This window comes from Diadema antillarum, unplaced genomic scaffold, assembly GCF_040938485.1.
Source record: "Diadema antillarum isolate AM-2024a unplaced genomic scaffold, OU_Dant_1.0 seq00001386_RagTag, whole genome shotgun sequence".
NCBI classification, from domain to species: domain Eukaryota; kingdom Metazoa; phylum Echinodermata; class Echinoidea; order Diadematoida; family Diadematidae; genus Diadema; species Diadema antillarum.
Window position 1 is genome coordinate 349,046 of NW_027272142.1, and position 25,588 is coordinate 374,633.

The window sequence follows — 25,588 nt, forward strand, 5'->3', positions numbered from 1 at the left end:
GACAAGTGTTTGAACGCCTTATGTTTGATTAGTGTGTCAGATCGTATGCAGAATTTCCTTCTCCCCTCGATTATGTAATACAGCCTGATTTCATACCACATGAACCTACAATGTACATGTATGAGCTAGATGTGCATGTCCACTGAGAAAGTAGAGTGAAAAGGAAAAACCATTATATCCTGTGCTTTAGTGAATGTCACATGACATTTGTAGGTTATCTTGCATTGGTACCGCATTTGGTTGCCATTGATGCTGGTATTGTTCCTTATCTGCATTTGTGCATTTACATACATTGCATTATGTCATGCATTGGATTCTTTTTTTTTTTAGGGCAACTACAGTATTCATCAACAAAGCCACACCACTTGATGAGGATAGTGACAAGAGAAAGAATCATAGGTGGGCATTTCCATGAGTTGTGCGACATGACCACCAAAATTTTACCCGCATATTTCAAGACAACTGATAATCTTACTTTGTTAGCCATAGTTTGAAGTGTGTGAAACCAACTTTACCTTTAAGAAAAGTTCCCTTTTGTGCATTTTTACACCTTTTGAAACCAGAAAGCATTTTTTGACCTAAAAATCCCTAAAAATGCATTTTTGTTGCTCTTTGTGATTATTTTTTATATTTGAGGCTCAAATCAAACTTTGTTTGGTTTTACAAATCAAAAATATATTAATCTAGCAGTAAATAAAGTGGAGACCTCGATATAAGATATGTACTTCGGACACTAGCGTGCTCTTACATAGCTCGAGAAGCTGCTGTAACGTGAGTTACCGAAACATGAACTTTTTAACCTAGCAATTTTACTATGCCCAACTGAGACATGGTATTTTGGATTATCAAATAACTATGCAGCACACATCCAAGAAATATGATGGGACTTATAGTCTTTGCTTCAAATTCTCATAACAGAGGTCTTAAAATTGTAACGTGAGTTACCATGTAACGTGAGTTACCACAATGTAACGTGAGTTACCGACATGATTTTTTCTTTAATACCAAGAAATGATATGAAGGTTGTGATTGTAAGTAACCCATGAGTACATGATTACTGAACTCTTGTATCAAGATTCTATTTCCAGTAGATTGTTATTCTCTTGGTCTCTCTCTATCACCAAACCAACTGGTATACATGTACAATGTATTAATTACACATGTTCATCACATGTGCTTCAACAGGTTCCATATTTACTATCTAATATTACAGTGCATGTATACTGATCTGTTACAAAAGTTGTTAAAAGACATTTCTTCTAAAGCTGCATGGACCTTGTTCCAGCAAATTATCAAAATTTTGTGATAACTATTAATAGCCTCCCGATTGGGATAATCACTGCATGATTACTCTTGAAAAGTTGTTGTTTTTGTAATTCAAGTGATTTCTATTTGACATTTCATAGTTTGCGTGTACCTACCTGTATAGACCAAAGCCATTGTTTATGAGGCTGAAACATTTACATGTATGAACAGAATTTTAAGATTGGAGCTCGCTTCCTGCTGTTTTTTCTGAGATTTTTGAGAACTGAACATTGTGAATTTGACATGCTTAATGTGTTTTATACTATTCTACTCTGAGGTTTTAGCTATATTGTTGCAAAATCCTACAATGAAACTTTTCCATGTTTACTATAATTTACTTTACATGCTGATCTATTACCAAAAACTTTTTGAATGTGAACCTCATTATCAGACATTTTCTTTAAGAGCTGGACAGTCATGTACCTTAAAGCAAACTATTAACATTTTGTGATATTAATAGTTAGCCTCCTGATCACAAAATATTTACTATTCATGTTTTTCATTGGGATTTACTGCTTCAGTCTGCTTGATTACCCTAGAAAATACTGGTATACTTTTTACATGTATGTACAATTTAAATAATGGCTACTTGACATTTCATAGACCAAAGCCATTGTTTTTTAAGGCTTAAACATTTTTGAACATGTTTTATTAAACTGATCAATACTGGTAGCAGATAACTAAAATTTATCTGCAGTTTCTGTAATTCAAGTCTAATTTCTGTACCAGTTTAGTATAAGAATTTGTAAACAAATCAAACATACAAACAATTGATTATTGAGTAATTCAAACAATTATCAAATAATTGTAATATAAATTGCATTGTTTAAAAGTTAAAAGATTTATTGAAATATTCATTTCTGAACCTTTAAACTCTCCACAGACTACATGTACAGGTCTCTAGTCTCGTGACTCAGTGTATTAAATGGAATAGTTTATGGATGACTTGTTTTATCTAGATAGCCTGAAATCCATTTAAATCTAGTAAAATAAAAAAAACAATCAAATCAAATTCTCAATTAAATCCTCAATTTCTGATGCATTTGTTAACTGGAAAAGAGTGTAATTTAATGAAATAGACTCTGTTTCATATCATTTTGTTCAATACAATTTTTGTCTCAGTACAAATGAAAGCTTGGAAAACGACTCAATTAAAAATGAAATTTATCTTCAAGTTGGTATTCTAAATGTAAAGTTTCCTGCCTTTTGGTAATCTCATGGATAAAATGGGATTAATTACTGTCAGATCAATGTTCAAATCAGTTTAGATTCTTTATTCATGGAGTTTGTTTGTGAAAAAAATTGTCTTGGTAAGTTTTCTTTGGATTATTAAGACAAAAAATCGTCTTGTGATCATGTGGACAAACTGTAACGTGAGTTACCGTAACGTGAGTTACCGCTTCACATGACGATACCTGGAGAATGTAAGACAATTTAAATTTTTACCATACTCGGTGATGTATCTTGTTAGTCCATGACTTTCACACAATAGACTTGAAAGTCTCTCTGTTTCTTGTTTGAGGAAACTTTTGAATAGAAGACATGCCAAATTTTTGCATGTCCAAATTATGTAACGTGAGTTACCGACATTTGTAGTGTTTTTTCTCATAGTTCTCATAAGAGTCTGTGGATGTAATGTTGCTGTGAGGTAGGATGGAGGTGCATGATACTCATTCACATATAGTAACTCATATCACTAATTAGGTTTTAAGGATATTGATCTCAATGACCTAATTTTGAGTTCAAAATGTAACGTGAGTTACCGTGGAAATGCCCAGGTACAAATTTAGAACTGAGAGTAAGAGCAGATGCTTTATGTCTCTACACCCAAGTACGTGTAAGAGCTTCTTATCCCATTTGCTATATTTCTGTGAGTGATTTAGGCCATATGTGGTGCTGACACGTACAGTCTTCTTACACTGTAGGCCAGACCAGTTGATACTTGATGCCATGACATTTACAAACATTCTGGAGGCAGTAGAGCCTGAAATGAACCATCGCTTAAAGAAAGAAGAAAAAATGGAACCACCCTTGGGGGCAGCATTACATCTTAAATGTCAGTGTCAACATGTTTACAGATGGTGACCGCAATGGGCTGAATATCTACAACATCCATCTATGGCTTCCTGAATTCCCTGTTACATTTTGAGGGACGTGATCCATTTCAGCGGAAGCAGAAAATGATGAATTGTGTCACAGTTCGTGTGAGATAGGGCGGAGACTGAACGGGGCATTAGTCCTCATCCATCATTAGGCAGGTGTGTGTGTGTTTGGCAGGGGGGGGGGGGGGGGAGTTGATGAGGCTTTCTTACTACACATGTCTTGGCCCTATCTTTAATGCCTGCTTATAGGATGTATTAGAAGACAAGTCATGGGGTCACAAGAATGAGAGAGATGGTGTGCAACAGTAAATAATGTGTAGCGAATGTGATTCATATGATATCAATCAAACAAAGGTGACAAGAGTTGGTAATGCTACAGTAATTGAAAGAAAAACAGATAAGGATTTCATATACATTGATAATGGAAAGTGAAAGGATGTATTTTGAATACTGATTTGAATGATGATATGAAAAAAAAAGGACAATAACTTTAGGTGCTGTCAATAGCAGGGGATGATGATTAAATGGTGATGATGGTGATGGTGATGGTGATGGTGATAGATGAACCCTTCGTAATGACGGTAATTTGATGCCGCTCTTCAGACTTGAAGATCTAGTTTTCTGATATGGCAGCAATTTGCAGAAAATCAAAGGCACATAGATATGGTTTATAAAAACAGTCAAGTCATGGTGTCAAAATCCTCAGTTGACCCTCTGTTGTTTGCATATACCTTGATTGCAAATATTGGCAGGTTGCATCAATATCTTGTCTTGCAAGTGGAAATGAGCGATATACTCGAATAAAAGTACACTGTAGTTGATTTATGATGCTTGAGTACAAAGTACAGTGACTTCAGCATTTCCACAAGTATCTGATAAAAAGCACAGTATAGTTCTACTTTTACAAAATTGAGCCATATGTTCTATAATAATCTGTCTATGCATGTGCATTTGTGTAGTGTAAGAGGAAAGTGATAGAGTTATATAGAGAGATATCCAGTAGACTGAGGTATTCTAGAGTGATCTGTGCAGCTCATCACAAAGCTTACATAATGTGCCCTGATGAGGTCATCGGGAAGTATTTTGAGTCTGTGACAGGAAGCTGAGAATTTTACCTGAATGCCAAACATGGCATAAAATATACTATTTTTAGAACCAGCTGAAAAATTAGATTGCATACATGTGTGCTAACATAGGGTGAAGTATTAACTTTACATTAAGTCTTGATGGACGGCCATGATTAATCAATTGTGTTTTGTGCATGCTCTTCATTACAATATTAACCAAAGATGAAATTTTCATTTTGAGAAAGCAATGCTTCATACAGGAGGTTTATAGCATTTTATGTGTGATAGTACAGATCTAGGCTGTTGCATTATTTGAACTCACTGTCAGATTCTGTGGGTATCAAAGGTTTTAATAATGAAATACAAACAAATTTAAATTAAGATTTGTAGGAAAATGTTTCATGCACAGAAATCACATGGGAGTGAAACATGCTAGAGGTTTATTTTCTATAGTACACATTTTATTCAGTGCAGTGATGTCGCTGGTGCCCTCTTTATAAAGGGGCCTAGTTAACCCAAATGAGCTTTTAATGAGCATTAAAGACGTATTATGAATCAGTCTCCCTTGCATTTCAGAAGTGACTGGGTTATTGTGAGCTATAGCTTTGGATGTGTAGGGGTTATTGTACAGTACAAGCAGTAAGCAGCCATTCCTGCCATCTTTTGTAATATTGTTTGTGTATTTATTGATTAATGGTTTAAAAAACAACTTCCATGACAGCCAAAACAGGCCGAATTGAGGTAGTTTACACAGTAATACAACATAACATTAACAATATCACATACAAATTGCTTATTAAAAAAACAACAACTTACATTACAGAACATGTGCATTGTTGCATTGCTTATTCATTTTACAACTCAATTTCCAAAAGGCAGATATAACATTAAAAACCGTCGGACTTTAAAACATTCACAATACAAATAGAAATGGATACAATTACACTCTTGAACACACTTGACACTTATACCCCTCACACACATCATACACCTCCCTCTGTGTATATATTTAAAAGCAAGTTTTACAGTGTATCTAATCTTCATTTGTGTTGACATTTCTGTGTGACAGACATACCAGAATGACACATATATTTGTATAGATGGCACACACAGATGTAGTTTAATTGTATCTTATTTTAATGTAAATCAGCTTTTTTATGTGAGTCTTTTATTTCGCAATGAATGATTTTTTTTTCTCAAACTCTCCATGAGGGTCATTACATGTCAGACTGTGTGCCTTTTGTCTTTATTTTATAAAAAAATGCTCATGAATGTTTTGTTTACAGTAATGAAAGTAGAAACAAAAATAGTTCTGGTTGATGTGAAGGAAATACACTGTATTTTGTAATGATTGAGTTTTACGAATTTTAAGAGAATTTAACCTTGAATTACTACAAGCTACCAATATACTTGTCATCAAGTCACAGTATTTATTTTGATTATAGAAATGATAGGGATCGTATAGTTTTGGTTGAGACCTAACTCCGGGTTTGTAACATTTTTTTGTGAGATGATGAGAAACCTCTTTTAAAATGTGGAAGAGCATGTAATTCCAAGACGAATTCAATGTTTATTTGCTGAAAATTGGTTTTGAAATGGCTGAGATATCCAAAACAGAGCAATCCTAATAAAAGGTGGGACCCACCTTAAAATTATTACCATCGCTTTGTTTTACTTTGTGTTTGGATGTCTTAGCCATTCGAAAACAGATTTTCATCGCATAAAGTTTGAATTCCTCTTAGAATGGTATGCTCTGTAATATTTCATAAGTGGTTTCTTGGTATCTTACAAAAAGCTCAAAGACCAATCCTCACCTCACCCAATACTGTACCATCCCTTTAAAATCAGTTTGCAAAGCTTTATGAATGTTTGTTTATATGCTCTGAAATAGCCCATTATGTGTTAATGACAAAAATTGGATCATGGAGGATTACAGAGCAATGCAGATGGTCATGTCATGTTGATATAATTGATAGTTAGTATCCATGTTATATAAAACCTCCTGGCATTGGGTTTGACAAGCCACAAGAGAGAGATCGAGAGAGATCAGAGAAGAGCAAAGAGCTGTGTGTACATGGAGAGAAGAATTTTAACTGATCAAGTTGCTATGTGCTAGATCAAGTGACATGCCATGTGGAGATGGCATGTTCTATTGGGTATCAACTGTACTTTTCATAAGAAGTCCAGGATAGAAGCTTCGTAGTAACACTTTTATCCACAACCAAGACATTTTAGTATTTACTTGTGGTTGTCTCTGCCCAGGTGTGCTAGATGAGTGCTGGGTACCGTAAAACGAGGAATATTCGTGCGCATTTTAATTTTGTGAATTTCGCGAGCGCCAAAATTTGCGAAATTAAAATGCATGCGAAAGTTCTTGTCTACACTCTATGCATTGAATGCCAATGGCAGTTCATGAAAATTTCATGCCGCGAAAAAGGCCATCGGCTCTAATTCGTGAAAATTTAATGTCGCGAATATATCATGTTTTACAGTATGCAATGGAATGTATCATTAGGTGCATTCCCATTGACCATAAAATGCCGCAGTATTTCACACGGTAATTTGTAATGTGAATGTGAATACACCATGAAATACACCATGAATTACATCCTGAAATACCTTCACGTACTGTAAAGGAAGATGTTTTCGCGGCATGAATTTTTTTGCAAATTTGAGCCGACTGCCTTTTTCACAGCATCAAATTTTTTGGAAAATATTAAATTGTGGTATTCAATGCATAGTGTAGACAAGAGTTTTTTCATGCATTTGAATTTCGCGAATCTTGGCTCTCACGAGACCGCCAACATTTCTGGTTTTATAGTACCTAGGGTAATTCAAAACTTTGCATGAAATATGTGTGCAAATTTTGAGTATGAATCGTGTGACAAATGACCACCGATCATACGCCAGTGTGTTTCTCACATGACCTAACACCCCCATCATGGGATTCGTCTTGTAGATTACACAACTTTTCACAGCACATTCTCCTGTGAAATAAATGTGGATGCAATTACACTCATGCACTGTTTGTTAATGCAAACATTATATTAGTAGTGATGATTACATCTACATCTTGTCACTTGTATTTTAAAGTACATTAGTATAATATGCACCATCAGCCTAATAATCTACAATATTCTGAGGAGCCAGCTTTAACAACTCTTTTATCTGCGTGTTCTAATATTCTAATTTCAATGACCATGTGAATGTTTGCTATCATTGTATACACAAGGAGGTATTATACCTCCTTGGTATACACAATGTGTACATACAAATGAGACTGGATTTGAAATGAGGACAATTTTAGAATGGATTACAGTTCTCAGTTTTTTGTATTATATGGGCACTTAGCGTATGACAATCGTCTCCAACTACGGAGAAGCCAAAAACTGTCTTTCAGACCAGCCTGCTGTGAACATACATATTGTGATTGAAATGTCCACAACGTACTGTGCAGGCTGTTAGAGAAAGGTTACAGATCATATATCTTCTTTCATGGGTTTAAAGGGACACCTAAGATAAGAACTAAAAAATGCAGTGATGTATTTGGGTTAGGGGGTCAGAAATTGTGTACTGCAGTTTTGGCAGTGCCCCCCGTGTATTTGTTGGTGTGGGACTGAGAGGGAGAGTCAGACTTGTACACTGTAAGGAGAAGGAATATACAGTCAAACTCGGATACCTCGAAGTCGTCGGGACTGAAGAAATTGGTTCGAGGTACGCGAATTTCGAGGTACGCGTACGTCGAATTTTCTTCGACTTATCCGATTTTTGTCGATGTTCAACATGGTATCTGTTACAGTGCCTACCGATTGTTTGTATGCTTGTCAATTGGATTTGAATCAACTTTAATATGAATGAATTGAATGAAAATCGATGTTCTTCTTTCATCAGTATTTTCTGGTGAACAATTAAATGACTTAAATCACCATAAAAACAAAAAGAAAATACCGGTACGTAATCGAGCGCAAGACAGGGTTGCAGAACATGCGTGCTGAATGTACATTGTCGCGTCGGCGTAGGTACCCCCTCGATCACTATTCGTTTTTCCTCCTTTTCTCTCTCTAAGTCATCATCTCGTACACAATATCCAACACAAGAATCAGTCTTAGCTTTGCAAACTATTAAAATTTCGCACAACTATGGGTGTACATGTAGCTCACCAAGACTGTGTAGAGCTACAGGGAGCGACGGCAATGTCGCACCGCTACGCACCGGTCTTCCATGTGTCTACCAGCAGCACTCACAGTCAGCAGGCGATACCGTTAATCATTTCCAAATGTAAAAGCAACGAACAGTTATTTATTTTAGTATCATACGGAGCAGAATATTACTGTTATTCATTTCTAAATTTCCAAGCAAACATCCGACATTCGTTTTACTACCATACGGAGCCCAATATTACTGCTGTCCACTTCCAAAAGTGAAATGAATTATCTGACAATCATTTTATCATCGAATGGAGCTGAATGTTACTGTTATTAATTTCGAAATGTATAATAGCAAATATCCGACATTTATTTTAGCATCGTATGGAGCAGAATGTTACTGCTATTCACTTCCAAATGTAAAAGCAATCATGAGTGTGATATTTATTTTGGAATCTTCCGCAGCCGAATGTTCTTGCTATTTACTTTCGAAAGTAAAAGCAAACATCCGACATTTATTTAATCATCGTACGGAGTTGAATGTTATTGTTATTCATTTCCGAACGTAAAAGGGATCATTCGACATTCATTTTAGCCTATCCCGGAGCCCAATGTTATCGCTATGTACTTTCGAACGTAAAAGCAAACATCCGGCATTCATATATTATCATCGTACGGAGTTGAATATTATTATTTATTTCCGAACGTCAAAGCAAACTTTCGAAATTTATTTTAGCATCTTCCGGAGCCGAATTTCATTGCTATTTATTTTCGAATATAAAAGCAAACATCATACGGAGTTGAATACTATTGTTATTCATTTCCGAACGTCTAAGGGATCTGATTGTTACCGCTGTTCATCTCCAAAAGTAAAGGCAAACATCCGACTTTTTTTTTGGTGGCCCGACGTGCGTTTTGGTGGCCTCGGGCCACTGTAAGTGTCGAGCCCTGAATAAGTGCAGCACAGTACATTAAGGATGGGCTACTAGTGAGTGATATCGCTAGATCAGATTCCGGCTATGGCTTCTGAGGACAGTGCTATTGCTGTAATCATAAACATTTACTGAAGAGGATTGTTCGCATTAAAAAAAAAAAAGAAGCGAAACAATCTTAGGGGGCCTTGACGATTGTGCTAGAAAAGAAAAGAAAAAAAAATACCGAAAACTCGAAAAAGATTCAATTCAAAACAGGGGTAAAATACATGATGATTTCTTTCTTCTTTTTTTTTTTGTCTGAAAATCGTAAAGCGTATTATTCCGTTACTTCGAAATTTATCAAAATAAACTGTTGTTAAATCATATCTATACTATTCTTTATTATGCTAGGCCTATACTTCCAGATCATATACCACACTTATGCTTCATAATCGCATTGCTGGAAAAAAAATATTCAGAGCTTGCGTTCTCGGGGAGAATAAATGAAACAAACTTCGTGAAAGGAAAAAAAAAACTAGCGGGAGATTGATGTTTGGACAGTGGACCTTGATTAATGCCAAAGATATAACTGTTAACACCTAAGCAGGTGCGCCACGACGGTTAAGAAATGTTCGCGCACGGCATGACTATCACGATCGCAAATCAAAATAGAGCGTAGTGCTATTGTAAGCTCTCCATTTGCACGGCTGCTACAAGTATATGCATTCCGGGTACGTGTGTAGGTACAGTAGGTGTTGGGGATTTTCCTTGTCAGCTGTGTATCGGGTATTTGAGCGCACGATCGTTCTGGGGCTCAGAATATTTACAATCGAGTGTGAAAAGATTTGTGACATGTCTTCGCTGTCCACGCGCGCTTCATCGGAAATGCTGAGTGATGTTTGCAATTTCAATTCGAGCAACATGCTGGGAAAAACAATAAGTTAATTAAGATCGGGACATGAGATTTCCCTTCGAGGTAACCGAACTTCGAGTTAGTTTTTTTCGAGCTACGCGAATTTTAACACACGAAAACTCCATAGGAACAATCGGGACTTTCATTTTGCCTTCGAGGTAAGCGATATTCGGCTTATCCGAGTTCGAGGTATCCGAGTTTGACTGTATCTGATATTCCACACTGGGAGATGATCTGGCCTCCAGAAAAACAGCAGCAATCAATAAAGCTGATTCAGTAATGGGATTGCCAGGGTGCACAGGTAGTACCTTTCCCCTCAATGGTTGGTAGCCCTTCCCTCTTTCTAATCTCTTCTTCCTCCCTGGGCTTTGTAAACAGACTTGATTGCTTTTGTGTGAAAGCCAAAATACATGCAGCCATGAACCTGTTCCACAGGGAGGCTGAAAAAACATGGTTGGTGTTTCGTTTGGAGTTCAGTGGTTGTCTTTCTGCCAACTTGAAAGAGATTGAAAATACACTAAACCCCACCTTTCTGTCTAGCATACTGTAGGCAAAAGTAGATATCCATTTATTGTGGGTAGCAGTTAAATTCAGGTGCTGTTTACAATGTATCTGAGATGGCTGTAAGATTTAAGGAACAGCCATAATCTTGCATTTATATGCCGAATGTATTGCATACAGGCATTTTTGTGAATGAGAGGATGTATGCCATTTTTGCCTACAAGTTTTCATGTCATGCAATTTGTATTCATTATTTGAAACCATTGAAGTCACAAGCACATCAGCCTGTCCTACCTGTGATGCCGCAAATTTAATAAAGAAAGAAAGAATGTATAATCACATATACTATTATAGTAAAGTATTTTTAGTGTAATAAGGCTGTGCCATTCTATTGCAAATCATATCCTGATTAGTATTCTCCTATCCATCTCCTACCTCTGTGTCATGTTTTTGTTGTGGGTCTAAACCTAACCTCAGATAGGTTGAGCACTTTTTGTGGTGAAGCAGGAATCGAGATAGGAGTGGAAGTGGATTTAAAGGTCTAATGAGGTGATAGGGTCGTACATGCCCACAGCGTACAAACTTGACAAACAAGTCACAAGTGATTTCGTCAAATATTTATTGCTGGCTGTAGCAATGTGATGTTCATATTAGTCATGTGGTGAGTCTGTCTGACCGTAGTGTCTCAGCTGATGCTGCCCGCCTACTGCACTGCTGCTTCACTAAATTCCACTAACCGCAACAAGACGTGTATATGCTTTGCCTCAAACATGTTAGCAGGTAGACAGTTCCTCCATGCTACAAGGAGTCTGTATCATCTTATTTATTGCTTCTCAGAATGAATGTGGAGTGAACGAGCCTCAATAAAACTAGACAGGGAGATAATTGAACAAATTGGTGGCGTAGAGTTGAAAAAGTACTAGCGCTCAGGGAGCAGAAATGATGTTGACGTTTGTAACAAGGTTTAAGCACTGAAAGAAGATAAAGAGCTCTACCTGTGACAAGCAGATGGAAGAGGTCACATGCTAGACCTGGTGCAAATATGAATTGGGGGAGAAAAAAGTGGCAGATAATGAAACAGTAAGATATACTTGTCTGCATTTTTATCAGTGATCAAAGAATATATAGTATCCTTCCTTCTTGCTTTTGGTAATAGTAACTGATAGATTAACTTAGTTGGATGATATTGCACCTTAAAGGCACTATTTACCATTTGCAGATGAAACAAAAACCCAGATTTAGTGCTTAAAAATAGTTCTAAAATGTGAGCCAGGGATAGAAACAAACAATGTAAAAATGTTAATCAGTATAATCAATGTTACATATTTTTGAATATACAGAATGTGAACAATGGTTATGATAAAATAGTTTCTAGACTAAACCGTCTACAGTTATGGTTTATAGTAAAAAAAAAAATAGTGGTATCTCCTTAGATTTTAGGCTTTATTGTAAAATCTTTATATGGTAGGATGTTTTGTGATACAACTGACCTACACATATGCATCAAATTTGATAACTCAAACATTTTTTGAAATCACTTCTCCCTAGAGTAAACAATGCCTTTGAAGTGTTCTGGGCACTATAAAGCCAGGAAAACTTAAACAAACAATGTATCGGTAGTTGTGTGAAATACAATTATAGTGGTATTGAATGAAAGCAAGCGACATCATGCAAACATAGTACAGTTTCCCTCCATGTGAGAGTCACGTGGTAACAACCGATATCTTGTTTGTTTTCTAATGGGAGATATTTTTTGCAGTATTTGATCCAAACATCGAGTAGCAGGAGAGGGAATGTCAAATAGCCAGCTGCGTTTATGTCATGTATTCCATCATTATTTAATGAAGAGCATGATTTTTTTTTTGTTATGATTTTATTTTTTACCATGTGTTCCAACTTGCAAGAACAGAAACATATTTCACAATGCAACCACAGGTTTACAGTTGTACATGTTCAGTGTACATTGCACTCTTCTTTTCAGTATTGCCAATTACTAATATTGTCTTGTTTTTGTGTATTTCAGAATTTTCTGCTGTGTTCATGTTATATTTATTATGCTATGTTATGTTCATCTATAACCTTATATATTTTTCCTGAATTGGAAGAACAGTGTAAATGAATTTATTGCAAATTTGCACTTACTAGTATAATATCTGACTCTTCTCATAATCTCAGTATCAAGTGATACTGTAAAAGTGGATATTTTCGTGCAACTAATTTTTCGCGCTCAGCCGGTTAAGAAGAGTTTCGCATGTTTTTAATTCCGTGGAATCAAGACATCAACTACTGGAACATATGGCAAGCAAAAATATTCGCATGCTTTTATTTTCGCGCTAGCTTCTGGTTGCGCAAAATGCACGAAAATTTCAACACCACGAAAATTTCCACTTTTACAGCACTGTGATATAAAGTTGTGCTGTTGAAGCAATTCATTAAGTATTGTACCACATTTGTACAGCCATTCCTTGACTTTGATTGCAACAACAGGATTGAAACCAAACGTGAAGTGACAATGTTAGGTGGGCTGAATGAATTCCTAGTCAAATTCTACGGACCCAAAGGAAGTAAGTATTGTGTGATTTCATATTTTTCTCACTATATTCTATCATACTAATGATAATAGAGATGCAGATTTGCACAAATTTATCAGTGCTTTTCTACATTGTTTGTGATTGTTCACTCAGTGCTTGTGTATACTTATATACATGTATGCATGTTTTTATATTGCAGGCATAAGAGAATTGACCCACTGTATACAACCTCTACCTTTGGATGTATTTGTCATTAGTCGTCTATCTCACTCGTGAAGTGCTATCACTACACTTTTTGTATTTAAATGCAGAGTCAGAAGAGAAACAAAAAAAGGAATGAAAATATATTTATCTTTTTAAAAAAAATGGATATTGTCTTTTCTGCAGTTGAGCCACATCTACTGTTCTAGATTTACATGCAGTTTCACTAAATTGCACTCTATTCATTAGTTTGCATAATTTATCCAAGTTTCTGCTGTGAAAAATGCTCTTCCCTTACCATGTTTTGCAGAGTTTGATAGTATCATTATGCAGGTATACTTGTGTTTAAGGTACATAAACATGATTTTCATGATTTTGTATTTACTTTATGTATTGATTGGTATTGTGCAAATTCATGAAAATTGCAATTAATGCATTTTTCCTTTGACTGTGAATATGACTTTCAGTATTCTAAAATGTCTTTAAAAACAATGCAGAGGATTTGAAGGCAAAATAACTTTGTGCCTCTTTACAATACATGCCATGTACATGTAGCATGTGACAACAGTTTTAGACAGTGGGCAAACTTGCTGTGTTCTTTGTAGCTGGTGCTGTCTACATGTTAACTGCACCAAGATGATAATATGGGATTATGTTCTTATACAACCACACAATGAGATTTCTAACAGTTCGAAATGAAAAAGTGTGAATAACTTCTTGTATTAGACCGTAATTGGGGAAGACGGAGATCATTTATCAAGGGAGCATTAATGCTGATTCTCCCCTCGCTGGCTATGTCAATTATGTGGTGGATGCTCGATCAGACATTTATGGCTTTTACACACACTTAACTGAGGTAGATGAACTCGTCTGAAGACATAGCGGTTGCCTGACTCTTTTCTGATGCAGGGAAGAGTATTAGGATGAGCTAGAAGCTTGGAAAAGATTGCCTGGTGGGGAGAAAAATAATTTCTGTGTATAGAAGTAGGTCGTGTCAGGGTTCATTTGCACTGACCTGATTACAGGCGACAACTTATTGCGAGCACACTCGTGATTGGCCTAGTGAAATGATATGTTTTGTTGCCGTGCATGGGTCGCAGTGATCTCATTTTGTCGATATCAGAGCATCACATGCACTTTATAGTCCAATACTCATTCATTGCACATCAGTAGGCTCCTCCTGTATCATTTGTTAATACACTATGCATCTATAGAGAGAAAAATACTCTATTATATGCTGTGTTTGCAGCATGCACATGATTGTCTTCATTGCATGAATGCTGGTGTCAATATATCTCTGAGATTAAATAGGAAAGTGAATAGAAAAAAAAAAAGGTGTAATGACTTCACATCCAAGACTGATAACCAATACTCTGTGTATTAAGTGTCTGACATTTATCTTGTCATGCCCCCATTCTGCACTCCTGAAAGAATTCCGTCTCATCACACATCTCCGTATTAGACAGTAGAGATCTAGAAAACATCAGACATTAGAGGTCTGGAAGAACATGGTCTGTAATCTACTTACAATGTCATGGTATTGAGTCATTGTGATAGGTACAGCTGTAGTACACTGTATATGATTCATTACTATGCTGAGTTCCTGAATAGACTGTAAGTCCTTCCTCCTGCAATTTTGTAATTATACTTAAAATCGTACTCTTTTATGTCACAGTCTATTTTAATTTATTCACAATGTTCCTTTTATACTCTGCTTCTCTCTCACAAAGAGTGTTTATGCAGAAAATCCCACTTCTGATTAAGCCCTTTAATGCAGCATGACCCAATGGATATAATCAGCACATTCATCTTTATGAATGGTCTTCTGTCAGCCCTGTGATCTGTATTTGTCTGTCCGCATCTGGATGTGAATTTGTCAAATTGATTGATTAGTTAATTGATTTGCTTATTTCATCCATGTGATCTAGATCTCTTTCTATCTTCCTGTGTATATCACATATTAGCTGTTAACAGCAGTTCCAATGTACCATGCTTGTTTTTGGGGAAAAAAAAGGAAAATGCTTGTCAGTGGTTTATTACTTCTACATGATACCACTTTGGGCTTGGCAAATCTCATTGCTACGCAATAACTACACTTATTGCTTGCATCAGTGATGCATGAATACATGTCAAATGCTTTAAACTGTCAAATTTGAGCTGCATACATGGTTGATGGCAGCTATACATCTTTTGAATCTGTTCAGTCCACAAACACAATCAGCTGACACACAAAACCTCCTGCTAGCTGTTAAAATGACCCAGGAGATTTCAGTTGGTCAATCCATTTGAAATCAGTGGTGGTTTATTGCTCCCACTGAAATATCATCATGCCTGTTATGGCAAAGGGAGCTGGGCCAGAATATTGATGTTTTTCAATATCATATGGCTATCCATACTGGAAAGGTAGGACTGAAATACATGAAGGTATTGAATCTCTTTCTGAGAGTACAGTATGTTGAAGGTTGATGAAGGCCATGTCAGTTTGCCCTGCAGTCTTCAGGTATCATCCAATTATGATAATCATTACCTTGTGTCTTGCCATATTTACTCCAGTTCTCCGTGATCCATTCCTGTGTGCAATATATTGTACTCGTATGATATTCTCTCTTTTCAGTCATTGTATTATTCATGGACAGTACTCTGTCATCCTATCATAACATTGCACCTAAATCTATGGAGGCTTCGTGTCGGCTGGGAAATCTATTTTCTTCCTCTCTGTCTCCTGCACTTACATGTATACTCTGTCCTTGCTATCGATCCTTGTTGCCCTTTCGAACAAAGAGATTTATATTCTGTAAGTTTTTGTTTTCATCAATAGGTATATTAAAAAAAAAATCATTTCTTTTTATTTTCTACCATGTGTATATTTTCAATGTTCTTTGCACCTGTCTAAAATAGTACACTTTTATCACCTGCAATATTGTAATGTGTAACACTTCTTTGTTACTACTGTATATGCCGAATATTTTGCGAGGTTTTTATTTTCGCAAATTTCGCGAGTCAGGTGCTATTTGCAAAATTAAAGACACGCGAAAATAATGACTCTGATCCCGGTATGAATGTGATGCACACATATACATTTCTCCGTTCAGTACAGCACTCCACGATCACGAATTTAATCACTCGTGAAATCGTCGGGAAGTCACGATTCGCGAAAATTTAGACTCGCTAAATATATGGCGTATACAGTATTTTGTACCATTGTTTCTGACCGGTAGTCTGAAACATGATACCATCTACTTGTATTGTTGGGTTGACATTTCTTTATGATTTATTGCTTGATAAAAGTCTCCATATTTTAGTACGAGCACAAACTGTGTAATGTTTGGCAAGGTAATGCTATAACATCTTTTTTTTCCCTTCCGTTCTCTTGTATTATTCTGACTTTTTTTTAACCACCTAGCACCGTACGAAGGAGGAGTATGGAAAGTCAGAGTAGATATACCAGACAAATATCCCTACAAGTCACCTTCTATTGGTGAGTATAATATGTGATACATATTTTATATGTTTGTCAGGACATGATCAAGGAAGGCTCACTAAAGATGCATGTTTTTATCCATTAGCACGGAGATGGCTAGAAGAAAAAAGCATGCTTGGCAAGCAACTGCCTAGTTTGATTGGACAGTGATGTCATGGAAATCTGTCATGCATCTTTCTCTTTGTTTCATGAACTTACAGAGGGAAAACAAAATGAATCAATACAATTTTAGTTACAAGTATGTGAGATTAGTAGAAATCATCAATTATTCAATCAATATACTCTGTAAGATTATTGTTTTTGAAGGTTTTACTACTATTCATAATTATTATCATTAACAGGCCATATATAGGCTTACGTAATTTTGTTTTGTATGCCTTTTATACATTCCACAATCAAGATTCAGCTTTTACCAATATTGCTTGAACATTAGCTCTTGCTTGAACGTATTAGCTCTTGTTTGAGCATTAGGCAAAAAAAAAAATTGTTGTATTGGCGTAACCTGCCCGACCCTAAAAAAAAAACCCGACCCTGAACTTTTCACAAAAAAGAAAGAAAGAAAAGGAAATACATCGTTTTTACCGAGAGAGGGCGCGATACGGGTTTGCGAATTATCAAAAACAACAACAACAACAACAGCTGGTGTCGGAAAATGGCCGTGAAAACGGGAACACGCATGCGGTCTCCTATGGGTTCGAGTGGCGGGGGCCAGGGTGTTTTTCCATGTCCAAAATATGATTCTCTTTTGATATTTATTGCTTTAAACCGGTGATATAAAAAATTTTGGATGCAACAGACCCTCTCTATCGAATGGGGTTTTGTTAAATATGAGTTTTACACGTAAAATACAGATAGCAAAAAAAAAAAAACAGTCCGCCCGCCCGACCCTATTGGAAAATCTCATGTTACGCCAATACAACATTTTTTTTTTTTTGGCCTTAGCTCTTGCTTGAACATATTAGCTCTTGTTTGAACATTAGCTCTTGCTTGAACATTCTGTAGCTCTTGCTTGCACTCCTGAAGCAGGGCAGTGAGAGGAGAAATCACATGAATACTTATCTTGAGCAGAAGTATGCAATGTCAACCTGATAAGTGTCGATATAAAAGGAACTGTGTTTCATAGAAACTGTACCGTGTAGAGGAAGAAAACCGTGTCACACGATTGTGTGTACATTATAGTATGCACTAAGAACACACACTTGTGCACATGTATCAGAGCTGTGTACATGAACATGTACATGTGTATATATATGTGTTCTGTTATGCATCCACAGGATCAAAGCAAAGGCCTTTGTAATTGATACTTGTGCATTACTAATTGATTCCAAAATGAATTCAATTAAAAGATGATTTGATACACCGTAGCTTCATTTTAAGTTTCTTGGTCTCATCTTTTTGCCAAGATGTACAATTGTATCACCATTTAATACAATGTACATGTTTTGTGATTCATTTTAATAGTAAAGATTATGACAGACTCTTGTAATCGTTCGTCCACTTCATGACTCAAGCCATGTCAAGACATGGTCTGTAATTAACATGAAAGTTAAACAGTGTTTTGAATGAGAATATTCAATTACAAGGATGACTATGTGTACATGTGGCAGTGTGCCAACCTAAACCACAATGAATATGACAGCCCATAGAAAGACCCTGCCCTACACATCAAAACTCATGTCTTTATGATATGGAATCTATCATGGTCTTATGATGTGTTAATATGTCACATTATATCAATGGTGATAGATTTAATTCAAGTTTGTTCCAGTAGGCCTACTTATCTGCAATAAGGTTATTATCAGATTGTTTGTCAGATTTTTCTCAGTCATCCCTTTAATAGTCACTAGTGTGTCACTCATGGGACTTCATGCATTTCCAATACAGTATAAAAATCACAGGAAACTGTCTGCTTTTCAAATTGTAATTTTGAAGGTGTAGAAATCTTGCTACCATGAAACGAAAAGCAATTCCCTAAAGTGTCTGGGTTGTGGTCTCTGTTATATGAGCTCAGAGAGGCAGAGTTACTTTTGATTTGTGTTCTGTCACCTTAACTGTACTTTTACTGGGGCAAGGTTTAGGGGAGGAGGAGAGAGACTTTACCACATACTGTCAGCTGAGAACAAGAAGGGCACTATTACGTTCTGAGATTTGAGCGACAATAAAAATGAAACAAGCAATTTTCAGGAAAGAAAAAGCTAAATCTAATCAAAAGTGGGTAGATTAGTAAACATTGCTTCAGTGATTGGGTAAAATAGCACCCTTGTGGTTTTGATATTGAACATTTTACTGAAAATGAAAATAATTTAAAATAGACACCATAATGTAGAGGAGATGGAGCTTGACAACATGATACCAATCATTCGATACCCCCCGAAATTGTGGTAGCGCCCTTCTTGTTCTCAGTCAACAATATTCAGATTGATTTTGTGATCAAATATTTGCAGTCAGTTGTAGTGCCTGAAGGAATGGGAGTTTCAGTGTCAGCCTAAAAGTTCACTGCCAGTTCATTTAATAGTGAAATAGGTCTCCTGGCACAAATATGAATGCAAAATTGGTGCTTTATTTCCCTTTAATTGGTTTGTTTGACCGCCATGCTCTGTATTGATTATCAATTTTTTACAAATCATGTATTCAAGCTGCTAGTGCCCACATACGTTTTCACCCTGTGATTGTAATAAGGAAATTGGTGTATTTTGAAAGATTTCTTATGTAATCCTGTCTACCCAGCTATGGACCCCCCCCCCCCAATAAAAAAGAAAAAAATACAGATTTTCCCAGTGCTGTGCCATCCAAACAAACATAAAGTCCATTTGAAGAAACAAACTACAGTGTATAAGGAACACACTAGGTAAAGAACATTGATTGTAAGCCATTACTGTAAGCCCATTAGACAGCAGAGTACAATGACCCCATGGACAGCTATTCAGCTTGGTGAACTGTGACATCAGTTTCCATGTAATAACATGCAAAGGAATTACTGAAGGTCAGAAAAAAGCCTTAGTATAGAGAGGAGAATGGGGTATTTCTGTGGTTTACGGTGCTTCATTTCTTAAAATAGAGTTCTGCTAATCCTAATCTGTGGGAGAACAAGGAGATGTTTTACCTCCAAAATGATGAACTGCAAGAATGAGTGGTTGAAAGGACTGAGTCCTCATTCACATTTATAGTTCTTCAGATCGAGTGTAAAATACAGTAGGTGTTTGGCTTGTTTACTTGATTCTGCAGATTGGTTGTGGTTGTGTTTATGTACTTTACAGAGAATTTGTCTTCAAAGTTTTCTTCTGAATGCTTATTTGCATTTAGCCCTGGCACTCTAGAGTGTCACTGTAGGACTAGCAACAGCAAATTATCAAACATGCTTGGTGTAAATAATATGATGTATTTCAAGGTACCAACAGGACTGGGAATGCTAGGAAGACTTTACTTTGTTTATCAAGAGTAGCTTTAATCCATAGCATGCATTTTAGTTGTTAGCGTCTTTAGCCAAAAAAAATATCAACAACAACTGTTTAAAGGACAAGTTCACCTTCATAAACATAAGGATTGAGAGAATGCAACAATAATAGTAGAACACATCAGTGAAAGTTTGAGGAAAATTGGACAATCGATGCAAAAGTTATGAATTTTTAAAATTTTTGTGTTGGAACCGCTGGATGAGGAGACTACTACAGCTTGTGAGTCATATGCGTACAACAGTATAAAGAAAATGTAAAAGAAAATTCAACATATTTTCACTTTTTTCGCATAATAAAAGAGCACTTGACTTGCCTCTTTCTAAAGGCGGGGGGAATAATATTACCCATAACATTTGTCGGTAACGAGTCAGGGGAATGTGTACTTTTTTCAAAAGATGGAATTTTGTGAAATTCTCTTTATATTTTCCTTATATTGTTGTACGCATGTGACATCTAAGTTATACATACACTGCAGTAGTCTTCTCATCCAGCGGTTACTGCACAAAAACTTCAAAAATTCATAACTTTTGAACGGATTGTCTGATTTTCCTCAAACTTTCACTGATGTGTTCTACTAATATTGCTACATTCTCTCAATCCTTATGTTTATGAAGGTGAACTTGTCCTTTAAGAATTGGTGTGAAAGAGTCACAACTCATGCGCGTAAAAGATTCATTCATTCATCACAAAGAGCAAGGTGAGTATTAACTTGATGAAGTGATCCCACCCTCACATCCTACTGGACCCCATGGAAGACCAGCTCGTGCAGCTGAATATCTATGGGCTATCTAGCCATTTTCTCAGATGGAAAATGAAACAAACAAACACATTACCATCCCACAGTAGAATCATCAATGATGACAGAGAAGTAGAGGACGAGGGTTCCCATGTCATATATTTTGTCCTTTAAAGACAAAAAAACAAAACAAAACAAAACAAGAGGCAATTAGCAAGAAAAAACAACAACAACCTACTGAACCTGGTAGTTAAAAGCAGCTTTGGTGGCTGAATTTGAGATAATTTGTTCCAGTGCTGAAGTTTAAGAGTATTGCTACAGATATGTATTGATTCAAGTATTGGTCGTGTCATTTAGTAGTCCATAATCCCCATTTAAACCCACATAAAGTGAAATTTGTGCTGTAAAATTTTTTGTTGTTGTTAGAATTGTGAATGTGAACCTACAGCTTGTATCCTACAACAAGGAATGGAAAGATGACATACAGTTTGTGAAGTAAATTAATAAGATTGCAGCTCAAACTTTTATCAGCTGTGAAAAAATTCAACAAAATTTCCTTTCCATTTTGGGGGCTTTTTTGTGTGTCTCTGAGAAACCTTGCGACCTCTGTGATACTCCCCCCTGTTCAGATGCAAGCCAGTTTATACCAACACTTGATAAAGAAATGATGTATAAAGAATCATAGTATTGCAGACAGATCGTTCAGAAGCTAATCTCGACCGTTCTGGAAAACATCGTATACATGTAGATGCACAGTTTCTCACTGTGCGTGTTGTTATGGTCATGACGTCGCTGCTAGTGAGAGGAATAGGGTCACCTTAAGTGCGTGCTCACATCAAGCCCCACCCAGTATACCATTCTATAGTCGCCATATGTTCAAACGTACACGGAATACTGATTCGTTTTTTAGTTTAGCAAAACGATGCTCTGACTGTCATTTCGTTATACATCATTTCATTAACGTTCAGACGTATAAATTCGTCGTAAAGCTATACTGTTTTTGAATAGTTACACAATTGTGTACCATTTTAGTAATTTTTTTTTTTTTTTTGCGTCTGAACACCCTGTGTAACATGGTTTTGCCAAGGGGATCATGACCTGTGCATTGTTTGTCAACTGCTAGTTCATCCAAAGAGAGCTGGATGTTTTGGGGGTAACATTTCCTGAGGACACAGATGGTAGACACTCAATGCAATCAATTAAGTGAAGTGATCACACCAAACAGACTACAGATGATGAGACTTTCTTGCCTCTTCCATCAATCAATTTTGTTTTGTTCCCATTTAGGTCAATTTAATGTTGTCCATGCATTAACATGCATTTATGGCCATGATATTCCAGTTTCTTAAGCATTTACTGTATCATGGATAGTACTATACAATTCTTGTTTTGGTCTTGAATCTTTGTAGAAGTTCGTGCAATATGTTAAGGTAGTGAGGCATCAAATTTGAATTTGTATGTGAATGATGTATATGCACTGTTGCAGAATTAAAGGCATACTTTACATGTACCATTTGCAGATGAAACAAAATCCCAGCATTAGTGCTTTAAAATAGATTCTAAATTGTGAGTTAGGGATAGAAACAACCACTGTAAAAATTTGATCGGTAAAATTGATGTTAAGTATTGTTAAATATACAAAATGTGAACAATAGTTATGATAAAAATGTTTCCAGACTAAACTGTCTACAGTTACGGTTTATTGAGAAAAATACAGATATCTCCTTATATTTTAGGCTTTAACGCGAAAATGTGATATGATAGGATGTTTTGTGGTACAACAGACCTACACATATGCATTAAATGTCATATCTTGAATTTTTTTTAAATCACTGTTCCCAAAGGTAAACAGGACCTGTAATATATTTGCATAAGGAAGTAATACCATAATACCAGCAATCTTGCTTGTTTATACAATGATTGTGATGTCATGAGCTCAATTTTTCCTCAACGTGAGTTCATGAGAATTTAAGACATTTCTCTGTTGGTAAATTGTCTCCTCCCAATAACACAAAGTCAGTGCCAAGCTAAATCAAGTGCCTTGCCTGAGGAGTTGGCTGTGTTTGCCCACACAGTGCCCTTGACTCCATTCAGCCTACACATTGTTTATGAGTGATTTGTCACCAATCACGAGTGATTCATAATTACTCTACCCCTGAGGGGCAGGATCCAGCGTTCTTCACCTCTCTCTGCGCTTCCTTCCCACATTCTGTCACTTTACTGCCTACTGTCAGCCAGCCCTCCAGCTAATCCTTAGGGGTATCTGGTGTAGGATATCTCCTATAGCTTGGGGCAGGTGTGACCACTTGTCTTGGCATAAGATGTATTTTGACCCAGCCTATACATTCTGTACATGTACTTCATGATGAAATGAGAGTGTTTTTCACTCCCTGTGTAATTGTTTTGACAATCATGTAATGAATACAAATCAAGTCATTGGAGTCATTCATCTTGACAGAGTATCTGCATCAGTTGACGTTAAGTGGAGATTGCAGTTTGGTAGTGTGTGTGTGGGGGGGGGGGTGTTTTAAAAGCATTGTTGATACTGGAATGTGGTTTGTTATTATGATCTGAACTGTGTAGATGGATTAAATAACTGAGTTGGGTCTTTTTTGAGAGATTGAATTCAGCTAACTTGATGATTAGATTGTAATGCTCCATACATCTGGAGTCTTTTCCAAATTTGAGATTAATAATGAACATTTTGCATGGATGAGATTCAACTCACTTCCTTCATTGTAAGTCCATTTGGATTTATAGTTGAATGCATGGTGATCTGAAATCATATACTGTAGTAATTAAAGGACAAGTTCACCTTCATAAACATAAGGATTGAGAGAATGTAGCAATATTAGTAGAACACATCATTGAAAGTTTGAGGAAAATCGAACAATTCGTTCAAAAGTTATGAATTTTTGAAGTTTTTGTGCAGTAACCGCTGGATGAGAAGACTACTGCAGTGTGTGAATAACTTAGATGTCACATGCGTACAACAATATAAGGAAAATATAAAGAGAATTTCACAAAATTTCATCTTTTGTAAAAAGTACACATTCCCCCGACTTGTTACCGACAAATGTTATGGGTAATATTATTCCCCCTGCCTTTAGAAAGAGGCAAGTCAAGTGCTCTTTTATTATGCGAAAAAAGTGAAAATATGTTGAATTTTCTTTACATTTTCTTTATACTGTTGTACGCATATGACTCACAAGCTGTAGTAGTCTCCTCATCCAGCGGTTCCAACACAAAAATTTTAAAAATTCATAACTTTTGCATCGATTGTCCAATTTTCCTCAAACTTTCACTGATGTGTTCTACTAATATTGTTGCATTCTCTCAATCTTTATGTTTATGAAGGTGAACTTGTCCTTTAAGTTCAGTCAAATCTCCCTGAGCGGCCACCTGTCTATAGCGACCACCAAAAACAATAACTCTTCTCAAGACAAAAGGCATGTTCAAGACCCTTTCTATAGTGGCCACCTGGCTATAATGACTACCTTTTTCATCTTCCTTGGGTGGCTGCTGTAGACAGGTTTGACTGTACATGATATTCTACAGTGGCCCCCAGGGGGTGATTATGCACTTTCCCAATGTATATTAAGACTGCCTGACCATATGACTGTTGACACTTACAGAATTCTGCACTGTTTGAGAATGGGATTAGATGAAATACACTTTGCTTTAATTACTGATTTTTTTTTTCAATCCATAGCATGGGTAGCCTAGAACAGTTAGGCCCAATGCCAAAATTATGTTACAGCTGAAGGAGCACATACCGTACTCCTTGTGTATTCCTTCTGATGTGGCTGTCTCTCTCTTAAGAAGAGGAGATGATACACAAGTTAACTGCCTCAGATATTTATGTGGAATATACATGTAAGAGGTAGTGATGGTATTTTACCTATGCTTTTTGCTATGCATTTTATAAATGATATGTTGTTCTTTTCTGTTTTTATCTTGCAGGGTTCTTGAACAAAATCTACCATCCAAATATAGATGAAGCGTAAGTATAGCCTATCATATGAGGATATCTTCTCTCCATACGACAATTATTGCTGTACTTGGTTCAATCTTTTGTAAGAAATATGCTGATTTTTATCTTTACCAAGGGAACCAGTCAGTGATACAAGTACCTATGTGGAGTTACATGCAATGCGGTAGTTACGGTAGTATTTTGTTGATATAGCTCGATCAGGCAGTCCCATGCATGGTCACTTGAGTATGTCTCCTCATATTG

The 25,588-nt window shown here is 36.3% G+C and overlaps 1 protein-coding gene across 1 annotated transcript in view; it reads left to right on the top strand.

Annotated features, from left to right (window-relative positions):
- LOC139708914 (ubiquitin-conjugating enzyme E2 H-like) overlaps positions 1-25,588 on the top strand; it is a 47,396-nt gene that overhangs the window by 13,336 nt on the left and 8,472 nt on the right. Inside the window, exons 2-4 of the mRNA XM_071620879.1 lie at positions 13,435-13,511; positions 17,083-17,157; positions 25,315-25,354. Coding sequence (XP_071476980.1) covers positions 13,435-13,511; positions 17,083-17,157; positions 25,315-25,354 — 192 coding nt within the window. The remainder of the gene's footprint in view (positions 1-13,434; positions 13,512-17,082; positions 17,158-25,314; positions 25,355-25,588) is intronic.